The sequence below is a fragment of the Trachypithecus francoisi genome, unplaced genomic scaffold (genome assembly GCF_009764315.1).
Source record: "Trachypithecus francoisi isolate TF-2019V2 unplaced genomic scaffold, Tfra_2.0 Lachesis_group4, whole genome shotgun sequence".
Lineage (NCBI taxonomy): Eukaryota > Metazoa > Chordata > Mammalia > Primates > Cercopithecidae > Trachypithecus > Trachypithecus francoisi.
In genome coordinates, this window is record NW_022681469.1 from 102,551,813 (window position 1) to 102,573,895 (window position 22,083).

General features: G+C 39.6%; 1 protein-coding gene across 9 annotated transcripts in view; it reads left to right on the forward strand.

The window, feature by feature from the left end:
• PDE1C (phosphodiesterase 1C) overlaps positions 1–22,083 on the forward strand; it is a 564,336-nt gene that overhangs the window by 521,545 nt on the left and 20,708 nt on the right. For 7 of the 9 annotated variants that reach the window (XM_033192699.1, XM_033192698.1, XM_033192700.1 and 4 more), the window contains one exon: positions 17,906–17,974. In XM_033192699.1, coding sequence (XP_033048590.1) covers positions 17,906–17,974 — 69 coding nt within the window. Of the gene's footprint in view, positions 1–3,651; positions 10,389–17,905; positions 17,975–22,083 lie in introns of those variants that run through there. The other 2 variants (XM_033192706.1, XM_033192707.1) reach the window with 1 other exon arrangement.

The following is a 22,083-nucleotide window of genomic DNA, read 5'->3' on the forward strand; positions in this document are numbered from 1 at the left end:
TGAGAGGATTTTGTCTTAGCAGAGCTGTAGCATGGATATTATTTGTAGTGACAATTCATTTAGAATAATCCTATTATGATCATATGCTCTATTGTTTAGGGCAAGGAGAAAGCAGGCACATGTTGAAAATAACCCTTTAAAATAGCTGTCATGTACTTGTGACCTAGGACACTTAAATCCATACCTGGATAAAGCCTAACAGATAACTCTAAAATTGTTTTTTCTTAGTGTTTTCTTCTTATTTAAAAAAAAAAAAAGGACCCACTCATATGTCCAATAGAAGTCTTACATGACATTTAAAATTGGTTATGGTTTCTCTACACTTATTATTCATTTTTTTTTTCTATTTAGAGTTTTATAACTTGTCAGGTGAGTGCTGTACCACTTTGCTGTTTTTGTAGAAAGTCGACTCCATAGGGAGGCAGCTACGGTACAAAGTTCCTAGGACCTGAAAATCTGGTTTTGAATCCCAGCTCTCTCTTCAGCCAAGTCAGCTTACTTTTTTGAGTTTAGGTTATAGTTGAATCAGGCTGAAACATCAAATCCAAGAAAAATGGAAGAGAAATACATTTAAAATATTTTTTAAGCCCAGTGACAAATTATTATGAGGGCTGCCTCATTGACACTCCAATTGTGATCCAGGAATAAACATTATAATGGATAAACACATTTTTAGAATCAAGTCATGTTAACTTGAACTTCAATCTTCTTCTAAAACTAATTATCTTTAAATCACCTGGTTTTAAGACCTATATCCAGCATCTGCACTTACCTGTGGGAGTAGCATGGTACCATAAATAAGACCACATTGTTTTAAGTCCATCTCCCAATTTTCTAAATGAAGTTGCTGAAACATGATTGTGTGCTCCCATAGACTAAATACATTTCTGTGAATTCATATACCATGTATTTGCACTTCAGGATTTAAAGTCCTCACAGCTTTACCTTGTGAGATATAAAAAGTCTTGGGTAAAAGGACAAGCACTTAAATATATTTTCTTGAATTATTCCAAGATGTGGCAAGAAAGTTTTCATTTCAATTCATCAGTCACTCTTTAAAAAGTGGAAGGATTTAACTACTTTTTGTGGCCTTCAAAAAGTCATGCATCCCAGTTACACACAGAGTGACCTATTAACACTTTGTCTTCAGGGTCCTCATTTTCATATACTTTGTAGTCTTGCTGATGCTTACTTAATTTCAGTTGATATTGAAAACAAATACATAAAACCAAAACACAATGAAAGACAGGATGTGGAGTGAAAAGAGGACCAGGCCTGATTTACAAACCATGTCAAAGCTGCCTGGATAGCAGGTGTTCCTTCTCTGTGAGATTAGCTCCATAGAAAGCCATCCATAATTGAGCTTCTTCATAGGAAATGTAAATATTTTGATATATCATATCTTACTATTGAATAAAATATATAATTAGGGTGTTTATTATTTTCTTTTAAATTTTCGTTTCATGCTGTGAAAGTCAAAATTAGAAAACAGGTGGAGGGAAACCTCCTATTCATCACCAAACCTTATCAGTCCCATCCTCCTCATGCTTATTCAATTCTCTTCTTTTTCATTAAAAAAAATTGTTGAGCATATACTATGTGTCAGGCATTGCACTACATGCAAGAAGTGTTATAAACAGGTATTTTCCCTGTTCTCAAAGAGTCAGCAGTCTGGGTTGGAACATTATTTTGCAGATATCTATGACATAGGACCTTAGGGTATTTCTTAAGTGCCTTAAGAAATTCACAAACAGAAGTGCTTTTAGAGGGCATATGTTTGGGAAGGCCAGGAATGATCACACAGGTCAGCAGGTCACAGACCCAGCTATAGAACATATGCTTCTTGTTCTTTTATTGCTGGTTGTATTTAATGACAATGAACACAGGCACAGCTTAAACACACAAACTTCTTTTATTCACGCTTTCCCTTCACCCCTTGACACAAAGCTGGAGGGGGGGATGGAGATCCACAGCCAGATGGAACACTCCACCTTCTCACCCATAAGCAGTGATTAGAAATGGAGGAATATCTCCTCTTAACAGCCTTTGGATTTCATTAAGACCCTAGATAGACCTCTTTCCATCTCTGGGACCCAGCAGTCTGGACCGTGGGTCTCTGCTAACCCAGTCTGCAGGAGGTGCATCACTCTCCTTGTTGGCCAGGTGGGGCTCACTGAGTTAAATAGTGGTCCTTATCAGCTATCCCCAGCTATCTGTCTCTAGCTTCCTTCCAACCAATGGGTCTGTTACTAAAAAATGAAATCCAACCTTCTGTCACCCTAACAAAATTGGGCTTTACATTTGAGGGTCAGGGAACATCTCTGAAGGTGGTTAGTATTATGACGACTCTCTAAAAGAAGCCTCATACCATATGATCCCAACTTCATAATGGCAGGGTCAGAATACTAAGGACGAAGTCCATTGCAATTCCCATGTGGACCAAACTGTGCATAGACTATCAGCATCAATGGGAAATTTCTCATCCTTGATTTCAGCTTTTGTTTCACCTCCTTCTCTCACTGGCAAGTTTATCAGTGCTTGTATTGGAGTAAAGTGATTGGTCTGAAGCCTCACTTTTGTCTGTTATTTCTCTCAAATAGGTGAAGGTGTTAATGGAGGGTAAACATAATGAACAATCAAGAACATAATAAAGTTAGAGGAACAGCAGGAATTTTGGATCAATGGCCCCTGGAAAATAGAGAATTGACTGTAATTACAATAGATCAGAAGGAGTTCTCCTATCTCCCAATGAGTTTTCTGCTAAATTCACCTAAATCTTAGGAGAGTACCTTAGTCTTTAAAGTTGAATGAGAAACTTTCCTTGTCCTGTAAAGGCTTCTAACATCTCTGTAGATAATGGTGTTATCCTTCTTAAAGTCCAAGCCCACTGGAGCCCTGCATAGGAGGGAACACTTTCTGACTATAAGGCATGATGACTTGCAGAGCATGCAACACCAATTGGAAGAAATAATATGGTGGTTTTGTTGTGGCTGTTGTTTTAAATTCTGCCTAAGACCTTTGAGGTTACATGGGGTAGAGCATACCAGTTGAAAAAAATGCAATATTATCTATTTTCATTAACTTAGTCCTGTTTCCATCTTTGTCATCTTCCTCCACCCCCTTGCTCTGAGTCCAGTGGAGAACTCAGGTGATTCACCCATCTGCACAATGATTTGGGCTAGGATACATCTTGCTTTAAATGTCTCTGGGAAACTTCTGAGGATGGGGCAAGAATTCTGAGAGAGGCGCATTGCTTTTCATATGAAAACAGTTGGGATTAGATGAATCTGATTTCTTCCAATCCCACTGACCCTTGAGACAGATTGAGCAGATCTGGCAACAAAACCGCCATCTCCATTGCAAAAGAAGGTGGCTTACTATCCCTATTGCATGACCAAATGTTTGCTAATCTAGTTTATAGCAACTATTAAGATTTCAAATGTACTGATATTACAGTTTTGCACTGAGATTTTCCCCTTATGGATAGAACAAATGTTGTTACAAGGAACATAGCAATGACCAGTATGGAAATGTTTAATTGGTTCTCACATTTTTTTTGTCCCCTAGATTTTCTTCTCCTCAGACTTGGAGGGTGGAGGTGGGGGGGAAAGGCAGCATTGACACTTTTCTTTTTCTTTTTCTTTTTTTCAGATTCAGAAGAGTAAAAAAGACCTCATAGACAATAAAAGAGGCTGCCAATGTCTTGCATCATTCTAGCTGAGCTGCTTCATTCTCCTTCTTCTCCTTCTTCCACAAAGACCCATATCTGGAGAAGGTGTACAACTTTCACACACAAGCCCCCACCCCCGACCCTTGGCCTTCTCTCACACCATCTCCTCCCAGGGGATGACTCTTTGGGGGTTGGTTTGAGGTCTTAGAACTCTGGGGGACATTCCCCTGAGCAAACCAAACAACTTGAGATTTTTACTCAAACAGAAACAAAACATGAAGGGACATCCTCAAAATCCTTTGCTAATGACCTGGCTTTCAAGGCTCCTGTCTGGCCTGATGAGAATGGACATCCTGGATATGCTGGGAGAGGCCTGAAAAAAGCCACACACACAGTAATTGCCATTTTGTGACTGTCAATGCCATTACTTTAAATGTTGTCATTTTTGCACTGGCTACTGACGATACAGCCATGCTGACATTCATCACAGCAAAGATGATGATTCCAGTCTCTGGTTCCTTTCCTGTCAGGAACATTTGTTTTCTCCAATTTCCTTTCAGACTTAAAATTGTTCTTATGCTTTCTTTCCCATTTGTATAATATAGAATTCTGTTTGTTTTCTAAAAAAGATTATTCCATAAGAATATTTATTTGATGGCTAATTTATTGCATATGTTCATTCATTAGTATAAACCTGAATGTTTAGCTGATGACCATACTGTTGAGTGGGAACCCATTGTTTTCACTGGTAGCATCCATAACTAAGTGGTTACTGTGATTTTTACCACTGGCTGGCCATCTTCTTTTGGATATCTGTGGTTTCACTTCATCACTCTTCTTTTTATTCAGTAAAGTGCTAAGGGAATTAGTATCAGGGGATATAGCAGATAATTCTTTGCATTTTAGTGAATTTTTAAAAATACAAGATAGAAGTGGATTAATAGCATGAATCAAAAATAAGAATAGTAGATGTAGCATGGAAAGAGAATAACATTGCAGCCCCCTTGAGATCAAATTACAGGTGGGATCTAAGGGAGTGCCAGTAAAGGGTGATTTTATGAGTCTGATGTGATTTAGGTAAAAGTGATTCTTAAAATGTGGTTGTTGGTCACACAAGAATCTCTGTGTCCTTCCCAAGAGTAAAGCACATGAATATGCTGGTGATGAAGTGGGGATTAGTACTAGAAAGAAAGAGAGCTAGGCAATAGGTTTAAGTGTATTCCCCACTACAGATTTAATTTATACATGAAAAAGCACGAGAACAGACATTTAAACATCCTTTTATTACTAAGGTGAAATATTGGCATTTTTTCAGGCAGAAAGAAAGAGACTGTATGTGGTCTTCCAGGACCTTTGCCTTGCCAGAATGTTCCCCAACAGAAAGATTTGAAGAACTTTGTAGTAGAGAATACACAACAGCATGCTGATGTTTGAACAGATTTCTTCTGTCAACTTTGTATTTTGCCTTGGAGAAACACTTAGATTTTTCTGTTGTGCTCCCTGTGTTCATAACACTGACCTTACCACATAACGTGGCCACAAATTCAAATGACTTCAGGGTTCTAGCAGGTCAAGTAAATGAATAAAGCAAGCCATGTAATATCACAGTCATTGTGGTAAATGGCAATTCATGGAGGGCCTTTGTATCAGTAAGAGAAGAAGCAGCAATGGGGACTGAGAGAAATTGGGGAGGGTGGGTGCTGTCAAAACAGGGTAGTCGGTAGGCAGCTACTGAATTTGAGCTGTGTGGGGATGGGGGTCCTAGATACCTAGGATTTGATATAAGCTCTCTCCAAATTTTTACATATTGACAACTCAAAAACTTACACCGTGCTAATCAAATGAAACCTGCCTGTGAGCTGCATTCAATCCATGGGACATCAGTTTGCAAACTGTGTGCTTGGAGGTGGTATGATTTTGTATTGAAATTAAATATAACAAAGAGTATGTCAATTTTTGACCTTGGAACCTGGACCTTTTACCTCATTTATATTCTGTATTTTTATACGTGGAGCTTTTTGGCCAGTCAAAATAGAAAGTCTACGGCTTCCATTTTATAATCTAACAAGCAACAAGAAACAACATTTGAAAAAGATACAGGAATATAGCCATTTTTTTCTAGCACCAATAAAAATTGAAATGTTTTTCATTTGCTTTAAGTTATTAATCGGCTGAAAAAGAATGGAAAGAGAATTTCATTCCATAAAGAACTTCACCTAAAACTCTCAGTGAAGCAAAACAAAACTCCATGTAACTCACTCTTAGCTTTAAATCTTTAAAAAGTGTTTTGAAGGGATATTGAGTAAAAATGCAAAGTTATCTATTAAAAATACAAAATGCTATATTATATGATGCTATGAATTGATACTGGAGCTGATAAAACATTAAAGTAATTATTCCAAATCTGTGCTGACTGCAAGAGCAATATTTCCAAAGCTCTAGCTTATTTTCTGGGGTCTTTTAATTTTCTTAAAACAGCTTTCTTCAAGTTGAGCAACAATTTGGGACAAACATTCTATTGCACAGATGATGGCATCTTACTCTGGTTTACACACACAGAGCAAGGACTTACACACCTGAATTGACCAGTATGTGGGGACAGCAATAGGGACAGACCTACCACAGACAAAACCACGCACTCTACACATCCCTGGGTAAAATGTGACAAATTGAGTTAGCCCTTGAATTTGGGTCCCCATGTCACCAAATAGCGCTACATTTAAGTTGTGTTAATGTGGTACATTTCAGTGGCATAATGACCCGTTCTTATGGAGGACTTTGTTCCATGTTTTATTTGTGCCAATCTTTCTTAGGTTATGAGCCCTATTAGTTTACGGCAGCAGGCAAGAGACCCATTTCTAACCCATTAAATTCAAATGGACTTTCTTCCACTGTCCATTTCATTTTTGGAGCTTTGAAAAACTACTGAAAACATTTGACAGGATCCCATTGTGGATCTGATATACTTAAACAGTAAAATGATATCTAAACATCTGAAAGCCAAAGAATAACCTGGAGCACATGTTCATTCATTTGTAGAATTTAAGCCATTGTATTATATTTTCCACTTGGAACCATGCCTTTGGATACAAAAGTGTAAAGTAAAAAGCAACGTTATCATGGGATGTGAGACAGTAATTCAAAAGGTGGAGACCAATTTTTGTTATCCATATTTTGGAAGTATGGATACTGTTTATTTTAATATCACTTCTGTCATGGGTCACTTTTCCTTAGATAGATAGATAGGTAGGTAGGTAGGTAGATACATAGATAGATAGATAGATAGATAGATAGATAGATAGATAGATAATAATATAATATAATATAATATAATATATTTTCTTCTTTTTTAACCTATGAGCAGAGACTTTGATGATGGAAATTACTTTGTAACATTCCCCACAGAGCCTAGGAAAAACAATAGGAAACAAAGCATGAAATCTTTTTCTCATAGTGAAATGAAGATTCTAAGATTGGAAGTCTATATATGTGGTGTTCTATCCCAAATAAAGAGAATTTAGGGAATTCAGGCAACATTTTGTTTTTCCTAATTGGGAACTTTGTTCTGATTCTGAGGTGCCCACACACCCCACAGGAGATGCAGTGCTGGCCCACCACAGTGCTTGGAACACGGTCAGCATTCAGGAAACACATTCGAAATCATCTAACTGAATTCCACTATCCACTTGTGAATGCAAACAAAATTCAAATTTCCCTGAAAATTTATTCAACTTCTCCTATATGCCAAGTATGCTGCTAAAGGCTTATCTTCTAAGTATATGCAGGCATACCCTACTCACACAAATAGCTTATTATAAGAGATGGGAAACTGCAGGTAATTTGGGAGAAATTGTCAGCCAAATTTATGAAAAAAATAAAATAAAACTTCTCTGTGGCCTCTTGACTTAAGAAAAAACAAAACAAACAAAACAAAACAATAAAACAGGGTTTATCTGAGAATGTCTTTCCAAAAGGGAAGATGACACCAATCTATATAAAACATCAGTGGATTTACTGAGAATCCAAGTGGAAACCTTTAAAACCTTAAACAGACCCACCTAGAGCAAATAGAAGATTCTCTGTGTACAGCATGAGGAATCACTGCATAGTTCTGCTCCACCAATAATGTGATCTGGTACAGCACCGCACCGTGGCAAAGTTAGATGTTAAAGAACATAATGATGCAATAACGATGTTATATTGGATCTTATTCATGAACAAATGGAAAGTAATACTTATAATTTATCAACTGAGATCCATGATTAAAGGCCTCATTATCACTGAGAAAATGAACTTAATGAAAAAAATTGTAATGAGCAGTGACAATATTCCTATAAAACCTCCCTCTGGGAATCAAGAGACATATTACCTGCCAAGGCCAGATTTTAGTTTTTAAGGTTTTCTCTCTCTCACCAAAGACACTAGTGGGCATGGAGGTGACACTAGAATTAGAATGTTACCAGAGTCATTTACATTAGACAGTTTATCTGAGCATGAACATGTTCCCAGGGAGATTAGAAAAATGGGAAGCAGGCCTCTAAAGATTCTCCTTGGACATTTGTAAAAAGACTGGCTGCTTCTCCAGGAATGTCTGAATTAAGCAAGAACTGCGCCACTGAAAAAGCATCTTGTTTTTATATTGAACAAGAAACGATTGTGCAGTGGATGACCTGGACTGAAATATGTGTGATGGTCAAGTTTAAACCCTATTCATTCCTGATTGTTTTCTTCAATACCCCCACCCTACTCATTTTTTTTGAAAATATTGCCAGACATATTTGGCATGAATTCATGTTTATTCTGGCTTCTGTTCCCAAGCAGAAGTGGATTAACCCTGGCAATGGCTGGCTTCATTAACCACTTGCACCCAGCCTGGGCCGCCATCTGCTCAGCCAGGAGAAGCAGGGAATGGGGGTATGGGCCCTTTCATTTCGCTCAGGGCACTCATTCAGTCTCCCCTGAGGAGACCTTCTCCCCCTTGGGGGGTGAATGTTGGCTATTGCAGGCCAGAGGCAGTGCCAACTGGAGACACATCCTCTCAGCTTTGGTCAGGTTCAGCCATGATTCCTGAACCCCACCCATGTATTCTTCATGAGTGCTGGCTTCTGAACCTACAGGAGCATTTCTCAGTCAGTTTATGGTGCAGGGTAATTCATTTAAAATAAAGCCCATTAAAACCCAATGGCTATAGAATGGGGTTTAAATAGATTGCCCTGGAGATACATCATTGTATAGTCTTTGCTTCCCTCTCGTGACCTATCTTGGAGTAGAATTTGTGTACTACTGTCCTTGTCTTTGAGTGGGTATATGTGTTATGGTACAGAAATATAGTCACATATTATATTAATATATACAGATGGATAGGAAAAACCTATAGCCATAGGTATCGTCCAGTAACTCTAGAGGTAGAACTATAGAGTATACATTTCCTTTTTTCTTGCTTTGATGATATTTTTATACAATTTTATATGCTGTAAAATTTTCAGAAATATATTTGCTATTTTCATTTGTAGAGCTTGGTTAGGTTTTTATCAGCTCTTGTGCCCACTGTACAACCAGATTCCCCCCATCTAATTCAAATGTCTTCCCTTTTTCAAACTCTTTCCTTTATGTTTTCCTTTTTTTTCCTCCCATTTTTCTACCCTTCACAGATTCCTTCTTTTGCTTCTGCTCAGGTAACCCATTCTGCTTGCAGTATCATTTTAGCATGTACAAACACAAAATAATGGGAAAAATAAAAGCATCTTGTTCCATGTAATTCATATGGGAAAGTTTTGGGTGTAAATGTCACTGGGGATAGATGGGAAGACAGAAACAGCTTGGGAAAAGGAAGCAGGAATAAAGGAAATCTTTATGGGAAATCAATTACCCAAAGCAAGGTGAGTCACTTAGAGGCGAATATGATGTTGCTGTTGTCCTCCCTTAGTGTAGAGCACAACTTTTGCTCTCACAGGGTTTTTCTCTTTAGGATGCATAGCACCCTATGCATTAAATGCATAGCATCCTAAAGAGACCCTACTCACCATGAATCTGTAGGCTCTCTCCTGATGAGGGCACTGGCCATATGTGAATGGAAAACTCAACTCATCTCTTCAGCCTTAGATATTGCTGCTGTTCAGCTGGATTTGTGAGAAATATCTGGATTAATATCAAGAACATTTAGCAAGACTCAAAAGAGAGAGGCAAGCAGAGCCAAAACCCAAACCTCAACCAATATCTAGCTGAATAAGCCATTCTTTGGAGGAATAAGGAAGGGATTTCTGGATATGTTCTGAGAATGCTCTTCCAAAAGGGAAGATGGTAATATGACTTGTTTTGATTTCATAGTAGTGATAGAGTGTACTTCCATTATGTGAAATACACTTCTGGCAGATAAAATGCAGGTTGTAATTTGCATTTGTACATCACAAAGAATGGCCATCCATTCTAAGGAAGAGTGTTCCATTCCCTAAGATGCTGCTTAAACAACATATCCAAATGCCATAGTATCATATCTCCAAATACAAAATTAAATCATAAGGATTCATGTAGAAAAGAGTATACTGAGCTATTCTCAGAAAAATGTATGATGTGTTTATTGTAAATCTTTATTGCACAGATGAGCCTGACAGTCCTTCAATGTATAATTTTCCCCCAGCATCTAGTAATGCATAAGTACTTGTATGTTCTTCTGATTACCAAATAAAAACAATGAGTTAACCTCTTAATTGGAATTGGATAAATGAAAAGTCTGTTCTTTTTCTTCCTTTGAATGTTTCCCATTGTTGTCCATGTTCTGTCTCAGATATAGGGCTGTCCAAACTCAGTCAACCATCTGTCTCTTTTGTATTCCCTGAAACGCCTCATAATACCCAGGCACCAAGTGCCTTTGCCTGCACTCTGTAAGACATACACAGAGTATGACTATATCATGTTTCATTTCACCTTTTTTGACTATGAGGGATGAAGCAAATGGGTTATCAGAAGCTCATCAGAGGCATAAGAAATCTCAGCATTCGTGGAATTAAGCTGGCTTCCATATGTTTAATTTTCTTCAAGGTACAATGATATTATGGTTTTACAGCCCTTTGATGCTAGCTTTCTGAATTGCAAACTTTTTCTTTCCCTACTTTTGAAAGGGGTATATTTGGCAATATTTTCCTGCTCCGGCCATGAACATAAGGAGTCTGACTAGGGAATACAGATGTTCTTTGACTTATCATGGGGTCACGTCCCAATAAATCCATTGTAGGTTGAAAAAATCATAAGTCGAAAATGCATTTAATATGCCTAACCTACCAGCTATGTTTGCATCATAGCTTAGGTATCCTGCCTTAAGCATGCTCAGAACACTTACATTATCCCAGAGTTGGACAAAATCACCTAACACAAAGCCTATTTTATAATAAAGTGTTGAATAGCTCATGTAATTTATTGAATACTGTTCTGAAAGTGAAAAACAATGGTTATATACAGTTTCTTCTGAGTGTGTATCGCTTTTGCATCATCACGAAGTCCAAAAATTTAAGTTGGGCCATCATGATTCAGGGACTCTGTGTAGTCATTCATTACTCCTGTTTGTGGGGATATAACGGGTTTACATCCTGTATAGCATCCAGCCCGATGCCTTCAAACCGGCCCCAGAGAGAGAACCCTCTAGTGTTGATACTGCATATTACACAAATACCACCTCTTCGTTAGGGCCTCCTGGTGTATCGTTTTTGCATGGTAGTATTGCTCTGATGAAGGGGAGTGTGATGTTCCTCCAAAGCAGCCATGCTTGCCATTCACTGAAACATATTTTTAATGTTTTTTCCTTAAAGTAAAAATAGAATTTACTCAATTTGGAAAGTGTAGACAGTATAATAGGAAACTTAAAATCACTTGTGATACCCCATCCAACAATTAATCATTGTAGATACTCTATTTTCTTATGATCTTTTGCTGTGCATTTTTACACAGTTAAGACCATACAGTATAGTTAATTTTGAATTATGGTTTGTTCACACAACATTGGATTGTAAGCATTTTCTTGTGAGTGTTTTTTTAACCTCTCCATCAATATAATTGCAATAGCAGCATAATATTTTATTCTGTGGCTCTAGCGCAATTTACTTAACCACCCCTCTGCTGTTGGGCAATTAAGTTATAGGCTTTTATTTTATTTTTTGCAGTTGTAAATAGCAGCAATGGAGCTCTTTGTGCATAAGGCTTTGTCACATTTCTGAATATCTCCATTGGACAGATTTCTAGATATACCATTACTGGGTCACAGGTTGTGAACATTTTTTTTGAACTCCTCATTCATATGCCCAATTCAAGTTCAAAGCATATTCAAATATTTTGAAAGCCACATTTAAATAGCTTGTGGTGGTATACCTCTGAATAGCTCTTGTTTTTAATCATTGTTCTTTGTGATGAACAGACATGTTCAAATTACACAAAACCAAACCTAGTATTGATGGTGGTTGTATTGTGGAGGAAAAAAAATAAATACTCTGAGTATGCAGCTCTAATTTATATACTCTTGGTTGATTACTCTTAGGGCGGTGTGTGTGTGGTGTGGTGTGGGGGAGGTGTTGAAGACCTCCAGACTCTTTCAGTGATCCCATAGCCTGAAGCAGGACTTGGACTTTTATTGATGGTCTCTCTTCAAAGCTATAAAGGGCAAAAGTGATGATTTGTTCTGAGGCTTCAGGCAATGGCTTGTTGCCCTCCGCCCCAGCCCAAATGGAACACAAAGAAGATGTTGGCAGATATGCTCAACAATAATGATCAGAGGTCTGTCATTTATAATATGCAAAAACAGAGAGATTGAAAGTGGCCAATAAGTTGACAGAAACATTCATACCTCAGCTTTTCAGCATCCTCCTCTGCCCTGTGGGATCTGGTTGTACTATAATAACATTGCTATTGCCAGACCATTAATAATGATGATGTTTGGTCTCAAGGGCTCTTAAATCACCCTTTCCCCAGCAGGCATAGGCTTGGCCAGGCTAACCCCATTTTGCAGAAGGGAAATTATTTGTTTGAGGTTAAGCTGCAAATCACTGTGCTTCAGCACTAACTTTGTGAAGTCCCGAGTCTTAGGTGTGCAGTCACCCTGAGGTGGGCAGCCTTAGTTGTCACTTCTATCACTGTCCTCTTCTCCAGACTCTTGATGAATTGGATTCACTGCCCTTTAGTTGAACCAAACAAGGACACTAATTTGAAATATCTGAAAGCTATTCGTTTGTCAAAGGATACCTCAAGTCACACAAGCTGCAGTGGTGACATTTCTGCCCCAAGCTGACAGATTGGGTTGTTTACTCCTTAAATAGCCACATGCTGTGAGTCAAGGGCAACGTAATTCCTGACCTTGAAGTGTTTATTTCCCAAAGATGACAGATTACCTACTTAGACACACACACACACATGCACATATGTGCCCACACATGCATGCGCACATGCACATTCACACACGCCTTTCTAAAACAAATGAACACTATACTGTATGACACTGTTTGCTAAGCACTGTCATGTGTGTACTCTTACTTGATACTCACAATTATTGTCCTGACATTGATGTTTTCTCAATTTTATAGATGAGGAAAATGAAATTTAGCAATAGCAGCATTGACATAGTTGTTTGTTCATTTGTTTTTATTTTACCTCATTTATAAAATATTTGAGAATTCTAAACTCATATAAATTTAATACATTGCTTTTTTAATGATTAAGAAAGAGGAATAAAACCAGAGTCATAAAGTAGAGCTAGCATAGATAGAGCAAACCAGGGCAAATGTTAATATGCAGATGTGCAGTCTAAATCGACCTCCCCTGATTCCTAGCATTATGTCATAAACTGGGTCTAAGCTTTCTGGAATCGTAAGTTTAAATGGAAAGAAACCATTTACAAGATTCACATCTGTGAGGATGAGCACACCAGTTGTTTCAGAAGAAAGAAGGCTTCCCTCCCGACAACTGACAGAAACATCTGTGGGTATTCATGAAGGCGGTGCATCTCATGGCTGCAGATCAGGCTCACCTGGGAACGTTAAAAAGTCCTCATGCCCAGGTCCCACCCAGACCAACTAAACAGCATCTTGGGGTGAAGGGTCAGGTGTCAGCATATTGTTTAAGAACTCCCCAGATGATTCTAACATGTAGCCAGGACTGAAAACCACTGACAGAGTAGATTTCTACAATGAATCCAAGAACCAGTTCCATGTGATGGGTGGTCTGAAGCCTTCTGTGTGCATCGTACAGTACAGTTTAGAAGCTGGATCAGGACTGGCTGTTCCCACCTGGTTTCTGATGTTCTTCCTGGATGTAGGAGGGAGCAAGGGAAGGGTGAAGAGCAAAGGACTTTAGAAAATGAAACTTAGATATATTGGGTATTACTCCCATGAGTGGAGTAACGTGATAGGTAATTTGGTAGCTTCCACATGGAAAGTGATTTCAAGAACACAACCTCAGTGAACTGGAAGCCAGTGGGAGGCTGACTCAGAACCTAACCACCCCCAATGGCCCGTGGCAAAATCAAAACCAGTTTTATTTTATGCATCGCCGCCTGCTACCTGTTTATGACTCATGATTATGAGAGGTGGGATGGCTTCATCCCTTTCCTGATATATTGGGCATCTCACCAAGCAAACAGAGAAAATAACAGCATTTCCAGAAGGGCTTGCAGTTCTGCTTTTTCACTGACTCAGGGTTCCCAGAACTCCCCTACTCAGTGTTTGCAAAGAAGATACTAAGGGGATGAAAAACTACCTCTACGAAAAGCTATCAACCTGCAGGCTTTTGGAAGATTATAGTCAGTTATTTTTTTTTTTTTAATTCCACCAAGCATTTCTATGAAATAACCTGGCAATAGTAGATGTTTCTACAGGTAGCAACATTGAACGTTTGTGGTCACTGAGCGCTTTGAAGTTTTTCACGTACTCATGTAGGCAACATTAAATTTGTTCTCTCAACTTCACAAGAGTATCCACAGAAAGCACTTTTCGTTAGTTAGACAAAAAGAAGGAAATTTCTACCACACAAGGTGTTCCAAGTCTGCTTGGCGATGGGAATCACCTGAGCCACTTGTGAAATACCCAGGTCCCTAAGCCTCACCTCCAGAAATGCTGACTCCAAGAGCTTAGTGAGGCCTGGGAATCTGGCTTTATTTTTTCTTTTTGTTAAAATAATTGTCCCAGGTTTTTCTTCCTCTTAGATGACTTTGGGAGACTGTGCTTGAAGGAAACCCAGATAATGGGTTGGTTTAGAAGCAGCAAGTGTCAGGGGAAACATTTCCTTAAGTTTGAACTTTGAATGATCTTGACTTACGTTTTTCCCTCCTCCCCCAACACTCAGTAACATTAGGCAAGTTACTTAAAATATTTGGAGTCAAAAATAGTCTCAAAATCCTGTAAAATGGGATAATTTTGTTGTCAGAATGTTAGCATCAGAAACAACAGCAAATCTATATTTCACGGTGCCTACCTAATATGGCGCCAGGGCCACAGGAACTGCTTAATGTGTGGGAGTCACTATTAGCAATGACCAAGCAGCCAAATTGGGAACCACATCTGTAAATAAAAACTTGAAGCTCCGTCTCCAACCTAAAATAGCGATTCTCAATGTGGGGGGATTTGCCTCTAGAGGATATTTGTCACCATCTGGAGGACGTTTATGATTGTCATGAATAGGGAGGAGCTACTGACATCTCATGGGTAGAGGCCAGGGACACTGCTAAACATCTTCCAGTGCACAGGGCAGCCCCCACCACAAAGAACTGTACAGTTCAAATGTCACAGTGTTACTGCTGAGAAAACCTATCCCAAAGGTCCGGTGAGACAGGTAAAAAATCTTGTGGGACACAGAGGCATTTCGGGCAGAGAAGGAACAGCTCTGGATCACAAGGTAAAAGACACAGATGTGCCCTCTGGTAGTGCCTCCTAACAGGGCCTATTTGTTGCACACCCAAGGTCCACCATTCTTTGTGTAGGATACAATGCGACCAGCATCCGCTGGGGTTGTGAAGTGTGGCAGCACTGGCTTTGACACAGAGTATCACTTTGTGTGAATCTTCCACCCCGGAGTCTCCAAGACACTGCATTAGACCAGGGAAGTGCCAGATTACAAGATCATCATTGGATTCACCTGGTGACATTGTTAAAATTCAAATTTCTGCCTCTATTCCCCGGAGATTCTGCTTCAGGGTCCAATCAAGGACCTTGGAAGTCATTTATAAAAATCACCTCAGGAGTAACTGAGTTACTCAACTGAGGTTCAAGAACTGAAGCGGAGCTACAGCCAGGGTCGGACCCTCCATGTTCTCCACCAACTCTGACCTTCAGGGCATCTGTGAGACCTGGAAAACGGAGAAATAAAGTACCACCAGATACAGTGCTCTTCACCTCATACAAATTCAGTTTTCGTAGGTCTGAGCTGTTTGGATTAATTTTATGTTTTCCATTTTTACCACTACTGCTGCCAGAAAAGAAATAAACAATAATAATGATTAATAGTAACATGTGTTATTGTCTGGAGGGCGTTTGTCACAGAATGTCAGGATTGGCACCCTGTTGTTTAAAATTAAAATGGGGCCGGGTGCGGTGGCTCATGTCTGTAATCCCAGCACTTTAAGTGGCAGAAGTGTGTGAATCACGAGGTCAGGAGTTTGAGACTAGCCTGGCCAACATGGTGAAACCCCATCTCTACTAAAATCACAAAAATTAGCCAGGCACGATGGTGCACGCCTGTAGTCCCAGCTACTCAGGAGGCTGAGGCAGGGGAATTGCTTGAACCTGGGAGGTGGAGTTTGCAGTGAGCCAAGATCACATCACTGCACTCCAGCCTGGTCAACAGAGCAAGACTCGGTCTCAAATAAAATAAAATAAAATAAAATAAAATGGAATGATCTCAAACGTCATCCAAAGTGCATGTCTCCACTATTCCCCAGGGATTCTGGGGTAGGGAAAGCTTACTGCTCTCCCACTCACCTCCAACCCCAAGTCTCTGCTTCCTCTGACACTGCCCAGTCTTCAGATTCTCCAGTTATCTTTATTGGTGACTGTATTGACACACAAGGTCTTCTCCATCAGCACAGCTTCCACTTACACCAGGCCTCTGCATATAAAGTAGACTTAACTAAAAGTTTGGGAAGTTTGTGGGGACTCCTAACAGAAGTAACCTAACACTGACTCATGGATATCCTCTGCTGAGGAATTCTCTCTGCATTTCTGCCAGCTCAGACTGCAGGCATCTGCCGTGTTGCTAGAATCTGGCTTCCAGGCCTCTTTCTTCCCACTCTGGATGACAAAATAAATGAATGAATGAATAAATAAATATTTATGTTTATATATAAGATATGTGTGCATATATGTGTCTTGGTGTTTATATTTATATGTAAATATATGCGTGTGTATATATGTACACACCCACATACATATATATATAAAAGTAAAAATTTTGGCAGAACCACTCAGTTCTCCCTTTGTCCCTTTGTTCTGCTCTCTCCTTATTGATCCCATCCTGGGGTTTGACTTTTCATTGCCTTGTGACCTATTAAAGGGTTTATTAGAACAAAGATAATCCCCTTCCTCGTAGGAATTCTGTTGCCAGTTGCCAGGAAACTCAGAAACCCCACTAACCAAGTATTTGTGGAGTCTCCCATTGTTCCTGAGCAGTGGACACACTTTGCTTCCTTTAATCCTCACTGGAACACTTCGACGCAATTGGTGTTATTCTTCTCATTTTGTAGATGAAGACCTGAGCTTCAGAGAGATCCAGTTCATTGCTTGAGCTCCAATAGCGAGTAAAGCCTATAAGGACAAAACAGGGACAAAATCCCTGATTCCCTCATTCTAAATCAGAACTTCTCCTTCTTCAGATAGTCCTCCATCCTGGATGCACACTAGAATGAGGGGCTTTAAAAACATCAGTGCTGGGCCTCCACCCTTGTACTGTGGGGGTGATGCCCAGGCAACTGCATATTTAGAAAGCTTTCCCTGTGATCCTAAAATGTAGCATTGCTCAGCGGCACATTGGTTCCAGCATAGCAACCTTCCAGCCAGAGGAATTGAGTACTGTCACACACACAAAGGCAAAGGCGATGCTCCCAGCTTTTCTGGGCCACAGAATATGCACCACCCTGCAACCTCACCTAACCTGCTTCTAAACATTGTTTTCAGACCCCAATTTGATAACATTTCAGATGACCATTTACTTGTCCAACAGGTCTTTCCACTATCCTACTTTTCCTTATCCTCTTTTTCCTCTTCACAGGCATAAAACGACATTCTCACAGCTCACCAGCCCCAAGCACCAGCTCCACAAGTCGCCTTACATTGCCAGGTGGGTAAACAGCATTGCACCATTATCTTAGTGACCACAGACAATGGAAAGGACTAGTTTCTCGGGAATTGAGTTGATAAACTGAGAACCTGGCCCCATAGTTATCCAGTCTACTCACATTATCAGAGAGCTTTGTCTCTGTCACCCAAATTTGTGAGGTCCCTCTAGGAATGGGCATAAATATTTCTATAGTTGATTCACAATCTCCCCCACTCGCCTATGGAAAAAATAGAATTTTGGTCCTCTTTGATGTTCATCTGGACATGTTACAGAAGGATCTGCCTTTTAGAGGCAGATAGTGCAAGGGAAGTAGTGTGAGCCTGTGGTGAGATCGAGACCCAGGTTTAAATCTCGGCTTTGCTGTGTTCAAATTGTGTGCTCCCTCACATGTGCTTCTTCAGCTTCTTGGAACTTCTGTTTTCTCATCTGTCTGGGAAAAGATAAGAATTAGAAATAATGCTTGTAAATTTGGCCTAGTATTGACAGAGTGCTCACAATAATCTCTACCATTGAGAAATATGGAAGGCATGTATGACTTCTGTTCGACCCAATCTAACAGGTACTGGCAAATCATGAGTATTCATGAGGATTGATTATGAGTATTGTTTAATGTAAGGGGCACCTATTGATCATTCTGTCTCCATGCATGTGCTTACGTTCTCAACTACAATTTAATTTTTATTTAATTTTAACAAGCAGAATTTGGAAAAGCGCATCTGTTTGGGGTAAGGAAAGGTTATAAAAGATAAATACCATCAACGAAGAAAATTTTTAAAATAATAAATTTAAGAAGGAAAAATGTCTCCAATAATGCTACCACTCAGAGTTAACCAAGATTACCTCTCCTTCCAGTCTTTACTAAATACTTTTTCTCTAGAATTGAATTAGAGTAATACTTTATGTAGAGTTTTGTTTCCTTCCTTTTAAAGCTTACCACTACATTATGAGATTTTCCTCATGTTAAGTACTTTAACAAATATTTCAGTAATTGACTAACATTTCTATGACTATGCCACAGTTTATTTATATATCTATTGATAATTTAGCATTTATATAACGTGCATTTTATAAGTGACCTTACATTCTTGTACATAAATCTTCTGAGTCTGTAAGTATGGATTTATCATAGGTTCCTCTAGGTAAGATTACTGGCTCAAAGAATACATACATATTTAGGTTCCTGACACATTGTTACCAAAGTGATTTTCAGAAAGATGGTATTAATGTATGGTTTTAGCATGAGTTTGTCCATTTCACGATCCCCTTGCTAATGCTAAACATTATTTTCAATACCTTACTGATTTGATAAGAAAAAATGATGTCTACATTTGGTTTGAATTTATCTTTCTATTTAAAAAACAGGTTTTTTTTTTAGTGTTAATTCACCTCTACATTTCTTCTTTGGGGAATTACCACATTTCATCCATTCTGAGAGGCACATTGCCTTGCATCTTAACCCATTTTAGATTGGGATGTTTTGCAGTCAATAGTGTGTGATAATTCAATTAGCAGCATTTGTTTTCTTGGTTGTACATGAAAAAATAGTTCATTTTACAGTTAGTGGCATTTTAAATGAAATATGACTTATGTCTGCCTGCTTTTTTAACTTCAATTTCTATAGTTCCCTCACCCAAGTCAAACAAGTGGACTCTGCATCCGCTGAATAACCCTTGAACTTTTCTTACCTCTGTGACTGCCTTGGATTCTCCTTATTCTCTTCTTCCCTTTATTAATTTCTCTTTGCAGTCCTATCAAAATCATCTAGGTGGAATTAACAGTGCACTACAATGGTTTGCTTATAAGTCCTGTTGTCTATTGATAGGTGGCTTTTTCCATGATGAGGACTGTGTTATTCCTTTCTGTCGCCAGTGCTTCCAAAGTGACAGGCACTTATTGGGTGTGCATTAATGTTTCTAAACTGGGTACATGGTGCATGAGTGAGCAGCCTCCCATTTAGTTTATGACTACACAAAAGGGAACCATCCTCATAAAAAAATGACTCATCTTAAAGTTTGGGTTTGCTCAACTCTACTAACTTGCTTTTAATAGTGAGGAGACGTTGCTCTGTAGTCTCTGGAAGCCCCTCACATCTTGTCTCTGCCTGAGGTTATTATGCTCTTGAGACTACAGAGCATCAGGAGGAAATCATTTTTTTTTTTTTTTTTTTTGAGATAGAGTCTCGCTCTGTTGCCCACGCTGGAGTGCAGTGGCGTGATCTCGGCTCACTGCAAGCTCCGCCTCCCGGGTTCAAGCCATTCTCCTGCCTCAACTTCCCAAGTAGCTGGGACTACAGGTGCCTGCCACCATGCCTGGCTAATTTTTGGTATTTTCAGTACAGATAGGGTTTCACCGTGTTAGCCAGGATGGTCTCGATCTCCTGACCTCGTGATCCGCACACCTCGGCCTCCCAAAGTACTGGGATTACAGGCCTGAGCCACCGCGTCCAGCTGGAAATCAGCTTTAAACCAAGCAAATCCAGTGTGAAGTGATGGTGTTTGCTCCTGACAAGGTCGTAGCCTTGCTGGGTCAGGTGGGACTTCTGAGGGCATCCTTGTCACCTCCAAGAATATGCAGAGCTGTCCTGGGACCCACTTGCTCTGCTGGGGACTCAGGGATGGCCACTGGGTTCCCAAGGCCTCTGACTCAGAATCACAGCTACCTTGTCTTTAGCCAACCAAAATGGTCCCAAAAGGAGTGCCTTAGGCTCTGAGTTCTGAGCATCTCCAAAGCCTACGGGCAGTAAAACACATTCCTCTGCCCTACAGGACTTGAGAGATGGTCAGAGGTGGAAGTGGGTTGTTCTCAAAACACCAGACTGTGTAAGTGCTACTACACAGTGTGCAGATTGACACTGCAGGACAGAAGCTGCAGGGCAGCTATGCTCCACATCCTGAGGGGTGTAGGGAAGGAGCTGGAATCATGCTTTCACTAGCAGATGTGCTCACCACCTCATTGCAATACCCAGCTCTCTGCTTCCCTTCCTGCCTCGGGAGCATCACAGATGCCTCCCTCTGGCTTGTGTGCCATGGGGTCCCATCCCCATGCATGCTGACTCCTGCTCACAGCTCCATCTTACCATCTCACAGCTGTAGAAGAGATGACTCTTCTGAATGACCACCAATAGAAACTTTTAAAAACCTTTGATTTTATAGCCAGTGAATGGATTTAGTTGGAATTTTAGGGTTTTATATTTCCGCAACACCACCTACATGACTAGATCCAGTGCAGTCAAATCAATCTGCTGTAGGCTGATCAAATTCAGTCATTAGGAGATGAAAACATTTGCTGTTAATTCCGGTCAAGATGGTCGAGTAAGTTCATTTTTTGACAAACACTCTTCTGCTCAAACACACGAAAAGGTAGGTAAAATTATAACAAAAAATATATTTTTAAAAGCTAGTGTCAGAGACAAACAACTCTGGGAACCAGAAAAAAATGAAAACTACAGAAGCCCTGGGACAGCTGTGATCCATGTCCTGAGTAAGGAGTGGTAGGAAGGAGCTTGAATCCTGTGGAGCAAAAGGGACTATAAGTGTTCCAGAGGACACTGGGAATCAGAGCCTGGGCTATAACCTGAATACAGGGCATGGGGTGGACAGGCTGAATCAATTGCTGCCAACCTGTTTCTTCCAGGCTACAGCTTAATAATATTAACAGGAAGCTGTTGGCCTAGAGAGATGGATGGACATTGGGACAGCTTTTTTGCCAGACCGAGCTAGCTTTGGAATTGGATCTGCAGTATCCCAATATGATTATAGAGCATTAGTCATAAAGTGCCATTATAAGGCTCTGTAGTGGAAGGTTAAGGGATGAGGTGGAAGTAACTACAAAACTCTAGACAGACAAGAGAGAGAGAAAGAACACAAAACCCCAATATCTTCTACTTGAAATTAGCCAAAATGTCACAGGCAACAAAAGAAGCAATAGATAAATCGTACTTAATTAAAATTAAAAACTTTTTGTACATCAAAAGATACATTAGTACAGTGAAAAGGCAACTCACAGAATATGAAAAAATATTTTCAAATTATGTATTTGATAAGGGGTTAATATCCAGATATAGAAAAGATATAAAGAACCCTGGCAGCTCAACAGCAACAGCAACAACA